At 40.9% G+C, this 8,662-nt stretch overlaps 1 protein-coding gene across 5 annotated transcripts in view; it reads right to left on the bottom strand.

The window, feature by feature from the left end:
- Window positions 1-1,610: 1,610 nt before the first annotated feature.
- PLD5 (phospholipase D family member 5) overlaps window positions 1,611-8,662 on the bottom strand; it is a 424,183-nt gene continuing 417,131 nt past the window's right edge. For all 5 annotated transcript variants that reach the window (XM_070768103.1, XM_070768106.1, XM_070768105.1 and 2 more), the window contains one exon: window positions 1,611-2,743. In XM_070768103.1, coding sequence (XP_070624204.1) covers window positions 2,496-2,743 — 248 coding nt within the window. In that variant the 3' untranslated portion in view covers window positions 1,611-2,495. The remainder of the gene's footprint in view (window positions 2,744-8,662) is intronic.

Genomic DNA, 8,662 nt, shown 5'->3' with positions numbered 1-8,662 from the left:
GGACTGGCCACTATTGGTGCAGAATTTCATTAAGAGTTCCCTAGTCGAGACTTCCCTAGTGATACAGTGGATAAGAATCCTCCTGCCAATGCAGGGGACACGGGTTCAATCCCTGGTCCAGGAAGATTCCACATGCCAGGCAAAGCCTAAAGCCCGTGTGCTACAGCTCCTGAGCCCACACTCTCGAGCTCACAAGTTGCAGCTACTGAAGTCTGTGTGCCTAGAGGCTGTGCTCACAGCAAGAGAAGGCCTGCAATGGGAAGCTGGTGCACCACAACGAAGAGCAGCCCTGGCTTGCCGCCATCTAGAGAAAAGCCGCATGCAGCAACAAAGACTCAGTGCAACCAAAAATAAATAAAAAGAATAAGAAAAAGAATCCCATAGTCGTTCATTAAAACAGGTTATTCTTAAAAATACATGTCTTTCCCAGGTCTCTTCACAGCCTGGTTAAATATCAAGTACAGCAATACTTGGAAATAAGAAAGAAAGGTATGTGATCACTAGTGACCAACAAGTAAACCCACTGAACAAGATTTGTGAGTTCCTACATCACTTTTTCTGACCTATTAGAATCAAGCCTCTAGAAATAAAAAAAAAGAGAGAGATTGCTTTTTCTTGCTCTAAAAGCACAAGCAGAGGCTAGTCCTAAAGAAGAATTCCAAGCACACGGTCTAGTTTAATGTTGATGTTATTTATGCCAAAGTGATCTGACAAAACATTCCACCAGAATGATGACAATCCAGACCTCCGGCAGGGCTTTTGCGTTGCTGTGTTCACTTGTATTTGTAACTAGAAACTGTGGATTTGTTTTCTCTTGTGGGTTTTCTGGGAGAACCTGTTATTGATTACATCAGGATACCACAAACATTATACTTTATAATGCTTAGCATTTATATAGGTTCTTTTGATTTCAAAACAAGTTAAAAACATTTTCTTCTGTGACAACATCTTTGCGAGGTAGGTGATTATTAATGTCCCTACATTATCAATAGAAACCCAAGACCAAGAAGTGCAGGACTCTGTTCCCAGGCCAGGGAGGGTCAGGAGCGACATTAAGGCTAGACGTCCTGAAGGGCACCTGCTCTGGGCTCTGATTAGGCCATGCCTATCTCTAGTGCAACAGTCTCCATTAATATAGGGTTATATATCATACAGTTATGGGCTTCCCAGGTGGCGCAGTGGTGAAGAATCAGCCTGCCAATGCAGGAGATGCAAGAGACATGGGTTCGATCCCTGAATCAGGAAAATCCCCTGCAGTAGGAAATGGCAACCCACTCCAGTATTCTTGCCTGGAAAATTCCATGGACAGAGGAGCCTGGTGGGCTACAGTCCATGGGCTTGAACAGAGTTGGACACGACTGAGCGCACACATTGTATAGATATAAAACAACAACACAAGGACATACTAGAACAATAATCCAATATTTTTGTTTCTTAGTAAAATATGTTAAGCACAGTATTTAAATTGCATTTCTCTGAAAAGCATTTGGTATATTAAATAGCAGAAGATATATTAAATAGCTCTATAAATGTTTGCTGGCATACTCTTAACAGCAAAGGATTATAAAGAAATTAAAATCTACTTTTAAACACCATAAACTAAACAAAAATGTGAAAAACTACTTTATTCTTATAATGCAGACTGAATAGCTTGCTGGATATTAGCAGGTGGCTACATAATTTTTCTGAGCTTGAGAGAAAGGATACACATTGTTGGCTGTGGTTTTAAAATATCAATTTGGTAGGGAAAAGTGCAGTTGAAAGGTGAAAATTAAAGACTGCTTTTTACATTTTGCATTCATTCTGAACAATTCATACATTTTCAAAAGATACAATCATACTTGGAACTAATGTTTAGGTGAATATAGGGGTGCTATATAACTTTTTGTGAGAAGAGAAAATGATAGAAAATAAAAGCCATGGTATTGGAAAAAATGCAGAAGGAGGCAAAAAGGGTATTTTTCAAGTGTGTTGAAGATGAGCATGAGATGTAAGCTGTTCATGGTTACATGACTATAGAGGTCTTGGAAATGGTTTCCAAGGACAAATACTTGGCTTGATCAGTCCCTTCTCCCGGACAAAATCCTCACGCTCCTCTGCGTCAGCAGTTCTCAGAATGGTGTTAAAGAGCTTACCTCATGCTAAGCTTCCTAAGAACGGACCAGGTGGTCAGCAGAAAAAGTTCTAAAACTAGAAAGGAAGAGGCATCAAAGTCTTAAAATTTGTATGCAAACGTAAAAACTAACCTCCAAGCCAAAATGACATTCTCTGTCAGAAGTAACAAATACAAAAGTCTTAAGTTTAGTGTACACGCGGCTAAGATATTGTTAGTTATTACATGTCGTTCAGAGAATATTTTTGTGTGTGCTTTTCCCCTAAAAAAGACATATTAAATTGTTTTTCTCTCCTCAAGTCTTTGTTTTTGTATACATATATATATATATAAATGTGAAATACAAGATGTCCCGTAAGTTTGTTCATTCAGACTACACACTCTAGGGGTCCTTCCCACTTGCGTTGTACATGACAGTTTTGTTTGAGGGGAGTCTGAGTCTGAAGAGGCTTGAGCAGTTGGGTTGCTTGGTGGGCTGCAAGGTTCTGGCATAGGGCGAGTACCAGTCCCTCTCAAACACATCCTTGAGTTGCTTAATGATGCTTGTGTTGTTCCTCACGTCTGCTTGGTTGATAACGAGGCCTGTGCCAGCATTCTGGGTGAAGTCATTCCCCACCCAGTCAAAATTTCCTGCAAAAGACAAAGGAAATGAAGGTGAAGAGTTAATATTCCACTGGGGAATATTCTCCATTTAAAGAAATAGAAAGCAGATTCTATTAAAAAAACAAAACACAAACAAACAAAAAACACCCGGGAACAGTGACAGGGAGACTGAATTGTGTTGACAGCTCATAAAAAAATCCAAGAAGGCTTACATATGGCACATTAATATTTGCATATTATTTTGGCATTTTCTTCAGCTTTGCTCAACTTGAAACTGGAAACAGGAAATTTGATGTTCTTTTTTTGGGTAATGTTATTTCTTATTGATGTTCACAAGGTACACTAAATACAACAACATTTAAAATATATAGGAATACACTTAAACATCCTGTGAACATTTCCTCCCTTCTCAAAGAGACACATCTAATCCATATGTACAAATGAGAGGCACTAATTACAATGCTCAGAAGCTTTCACATCAAAGAAAAAGTTGAGGCCAGAGAAGGAGAACCAGTTTTTAACCAAACACACAAAACACTCCTTGCCTGGGCTGTGAGTCAATTCCCAGTCCCAGAATCAGGCTTCTTAGCCCAGGAATCAGTTGTTGCAACAGCAGGTGCCCCAGAGTGACTGCTGGTATAGCTGGTGTATTAATTTACTAGGTCTGCTGTAACAAAGTAGAACAGACCGGAGGCTAAATGTCCACAGTTCTGGAGGCTGAAAGTTCAAGGTCAATGTATTGGCAGGTTGGTTCCTTTTGAAGGCTGTGAAAGCAGGGTCTGTTCCAGGCCTCTCTCCTTGGCTTGTAGATGGCCATCTCCTCCCTGTGTCTCCTTACATTATCTCCTTTCTGCATATATCTCTGTGTCCAAATTTTCCTCTTGCATAAGGACACCAGTCAAACTGGATGAGAAACCACCCTAATGAACCTCACCTTAACTTGATATTCTCTGTAAGGACCCTGTCTCCAAATAAAGTCATATTCTGAGGGATTAGGAAGTCAACAGACTAATCTTGAAAGAAGCTGAAAGTAACTGAAAGTGAAAGTAACTCAGTCGTGTCTGACTCTTTGTGACCCCATGGACTGCAGCACACCAGGCTTCCCTGTCCTTCACTATCTCCCAGACTTTGCTCAAATTCATGTCCGTTGAGTCGATGATGCTGTCTAACCATCTCATACCCTGCTGCCCTTCTTCTCTGGTTGCCTTCAATCTTTCCCAGCATCAGGGTCTTTTCCAGTGAGTCAGCTCTTCACATCAGGTGGCTAAAGTATTAGAACTTCAGCTTTACCATCAGTCCTTCCAATGAATATTCAAGGTTGGTTTTCTTTAGCATCAACTAATTTGATCTCCTTGTAGTCTAAGGGACTCTGAAGAGTCTTCTCCAGTACCACAGTTTGAAGGCTCAAAGAGGTGAATAAATTTGCCCAACTTCACATAGTTAAATGGTTTATCCAGGTCTCCTAGACTCCATAAGCTATCTTCAATACCATAAACAAAGCATCATTCTCACCAATAAAAATTTAGCCATGTCAAGACTGACAAAGTTATTTCACAAATTACCACTGTCCTCTTTGGTTCAGAGCTAGTTCCACAAGTGAACTGAAAGCTTTTAAATACATAGGTTGACTTTCCTTTTCCTCAGTGGCTTCTCAGGCATCTTGCAGGAGCATTGGTTGAAAGATGTTGAGATCATGGTCCCTGGGTGTCCTTGACCTAAGGCCCTGCAGCCATCTGTGGGAGAAGCTTCTGGGAGAAGGGACACCCATAGAGAGAGTCAATGTCTGTTCCTCTATAGTTCTCGTTCTTTGGCCCTTCCCCTACTCCCTGGAGCTCATTCACATATCAACTCCCTTTTCTGTATGGCACTGCCTGGAATACTGGAAGGTGATTCCTTCCTCCTCCATTTGACTCCTTAAGTTTATTCCTCTAAGTCAAATATTATCAGCATGGAGAAGGAACTCCCCTCTCTCTCTCTTAATATCTCAGCCTACTCCACACAAACACTACAATGATGCTTTCAATAGCTTCATGATAGACATAACTATGGGGGCTTCCTTAGTGGTCTAGTGGTTAAGAATCTGCCTTGCAATGCAAGGGACACTGGTTCGATCCCTGGTCTGGGAAGAACCCACATACCATGGGGCAACTAAGCCTATGGGCTACAGCTACTGAGTCCCCCTGCAGTAATTGCCAATGCCCACATGCCCAAGAGCCCATGCTCCACAACAAGAGAAGCCACGGCAATGAGAAGCCCACACACCACAGCTAGAGGTTAGCCCCCACTCTCCACAACTAGAAAAAGCCCATGTGTAGCAATGAAGACCCAGCGCAGCCAAAAATAAATAAATAAATGAATATTTTTTTAAAAAGACATACAAGTGAAAGTGAAGTCGCTCATTTGTGTCTGACTTTTTGCAACCCCATAGATTGTAGCCCACGGAATTTTCCAGGCATGGGTAGTGGAGTGGGTTGCCATTTCCTTCTCCAAAAAGACACAACATTGACTCAATTTTATTGCTATAAATTAGCAAGCTCCTTGCCGAATGGTTTATGACTGTGTTAGGGTCTGCACAGGGACTCCCTTCGCTGTTGGTGTGTTTTGGACCATGTGCTCTCAGACCATGCTCAGGGGCTTAAGTTTTGTGCAAATGCTCAGGCTAGGTAAACATAGGCCTCAGCCTCTAAGGAGAGGATCAGTAGCTACTCTAGGCTTAGAGTTATTCTGGAACCTGTTGGGAGATGGCACCTTCTAGTCATTCTATAAATGAGACTCTAGCATTCTTGCACACTTTTCAAAGACTTCTTGAGAAGACACTAAAATCTCATCTTATGACTTCAGTGCCAGGCATTAGACCAAGGGCAGTAATTTGTTATCTCATAACATTATCTCATTTGATATTCACTGCAGTCCTGTGAGGTGACAATATTAACTTCACTGTATTGATGAGTAAATTAAGGCACAGAAAACTTTAGTAATCTGTCCAAGGTGGAAGTGAAAAAATTCCACAGTTGATGTTCAAAAGCCAGGTCTGACTCAACAGCCCACATTTAACTTCTGTTTCATGTCACCTCTGATTTGAAAGGCGTACTTGCTTTGTGCTAACTGTGCTCTTCGCCCTAGACTTCGTCAGCTCCCAGGGTTGGTACATCAGGCCACGCTGAGATCTCTGCTCCATTCATTTGCATATCTCACTGTTTGAAAGAAACATGCATATGCTTTGGGGGCAACGTGGAGCGGGGCAAGATGATGGGAGAGAAGTGACAAGACTTTGAAATCTTATTCTGCAAAATTCAGCTTTTTTCCTTTAATACAAAGGATGGAGCCAAGATTCTGCATCTTTATGGATTCTCAAGAGTTTTAATTAGTCTGTTCTCAGGAATCACAGCCCTAAAGGTCTACGGGGCATTTCTACACTAGGTGATTAAACAATCATCTCCTGATGGCTGGGTTAAACCTCAAAATCACATACATGCTTCAGTAATTTTTCAGTTTGGAAGCTGTTTTACCCAGCTGTTTTTGAGACTGCCATTTCAGCTTCTAGAATGCATACTGAGGCCCCAAATGTCAAGAGAGTTGGGGAACTACCCTCAGGAATACCCTGTGAGGGTGCAAATGAACTCACAGGATATAATATGTAAATAATCAAAATCTTTCAAACAACTTTGCCAAGCTTGACTCAAATATACTCTGGAGAATTTAAAGTAGAGATATGATACTGTCTGGGGAGTCTTCTGTAAGCCTTCAGAGCATTTAATGGAACTATAATTCCATGCAAGGTCTTGTGTGGATTTTTCTTTATTCAGCATTCTCAGCAGGTATTTGAGTGACTTTTAAGAGATTTTCAGAATATGCTGATAATTATTTAAATTATCAGTGAATTTTCCCTCTTTATGCTCTTTAAGCATTTTTATATTAGAACTATGCTTCATTCTAGGGAATTAAAATTTTGCTAAGATGCTATGTGGTATATTGGAGAAGACTCTTGAGAGTCCCTTGGACTGCAAGGAGATCCAACCATTCCATCCTAAAGGATATCAGTCCTGGGTGTTCATTGGTAGGACGGATGTTGAAGCTGAAACTCGAATACTTTGGCCTCCTGATGCAAAGAACTGACTCATTTGAAAAGACCCTGATGCTGGGAAAGATTGAGGGCAGGAGGAGAAGGGGACGACAGAGGATGAGATGGTTGGATGGCATCACTGACTCGACGGACATGGGTTTGGGTGGACTCCGGGAGTTGGTGATGGACAGGGAGGCCTGGTGTGCTGCAGTTCATGGGGTCACAAAGAATCGGACATGACTGAGCAACTGAACTGAACTGAACTGAAGATGCTATGTGTAAAATGTACTCATTTAAAAATGTATTATAATAAAGAACCACAAAATACACCCCCATAAATAGAGTCAACCAATCATGATGAAGGAGCAAAGGCAATACAATAGAGCAAAAACAGTGTTTTCAACAAATGATGTTAGAAGAACTGGACAGCCACATGTAAAAAAAAGTCTAGACCCAGATCTTATACCCTTCACAAAATGTAACTCAAAATGTGATCATACCTAAATGTAAAATCTGTGTGTGTGTGTGTGTGTGTGTGTGAAGTCGCTCAGTCATGTCCAACTCTGCAACCCTGTGGACTGTAGCCTACCAATTATAAAACTCCTAGAAGGGAATGTATGTTTGTTGCTCAGTCATGTCCAACTCTTTGCGACCCTATGGACTATAGCCCATCAGGCTCCTCTGTCCATGGGATTCTCCAGGCAAGAATACTGGAGTGGGTTGCCATTCCCTTCTCCAGAGAAGGTAACATAAAATGGAATATTATTCAGCAGTAAAAAGAAATGAGTTATCAAGCCATGAAATGACATGGAAGCACCTTAAATGCATATCACTACGTGAAAGAAGCCAATCGTAAAAGGCTACACACTATATGATTGCAACTATATATTTTGAAAAAGACAACACTATGCAGATAGTTAAAAAAAAAAATCAGTGGTTGCCAGGATGGTGTAGAAATGAATAGGTGGAGTACATAGGATTTTAGGGCAGCGAAACTACTCTATATAATACTATAATGGCAGATGCATGTCTTTATAACTTATTGAAAGCCACAGAATGTACAGCACAAAGAAAGAACCCTAATGTAAATGATGAACATGTGTCAGTGTAAGTTCATCAGCTGTGACAAATGCAGCACTCTGGTGAGGGATGTTGGCCATGGGGGACGCTGTGCACGTGTAGGGATGGGGGTATATAGGAAATCTCTGTGCCTTCTGCACAGTTTTGCTGTGAACCTAAACTTTAAACAAAAACCAAAGTCTATTTTAAAAATGCCTTATAGGGAAACAAGGGAGAGAGTCAGGAATCAGTCTTTGCTAAGAATCTGGTAGACAGAGCAGTGACAGTGTTGGGAGCTTTTCATATATTATCTCATTCAATCCTCATACCACCACCAAAGGGTGGGTGTTCTAATCCCCCTTATTTAAAGATAAGGAAATAGAGGCTTTGCAGAGACTCAGAGAGACTGTGTGATTCTATCATCTTCTGTCTTGTGTCAGGGCTTGAAATCAGAGATTTGTCTGACTCCAACACACTTTCTTAATTCATTATAAAGAGTATTTGGATATAAGCACATGTCACTGCTGAGTGTGCGTACAACAATTTACTTTACGTAAACTCTGCAGGTAAAATATTCAGATTTGAGTTCTAATATCCCACTGTGCCCAAGACTTAATCCATCTCTGTGTTTCCTGTTTCCCGATATTGAACCAGAGGTTCCCACTTTGGACTAAACACATCTGAGTCTGCTTACGTCACTTGTTTAAAAAGAAGCTCATTTCATTCTATTCTCCATGCCTCGATGAACAAGAGAAAATCTAAATTATCACACCTTGTGTCACTGAGAGGGACAACATGAACAAAACAATGTTCTCATATTCTAG

Source organism: Bos indicus, chromosome 16, assembly GCF_029378745.1.
Source record: "Bos indicus isolate NIAB-ARS_2022 breed Sahiwal x Tharparkar chromosome 16, NIAB-ARS_B.indTharparkar_mat_pri_1.0, whole genome shotgun sequence".
Taxonomy (NCBI): domain Eukaryota; kingdom Metazoa; phylum Chordata; class Mammalia; order Artiodactyla; family Bovidae; genus Bos; species Bos indicus.
The sequence above is the reverse complement of the archived record's forward strand: the minus strand, read 5'-3'. Positions and strand labels throughout refer to the sequence as shown.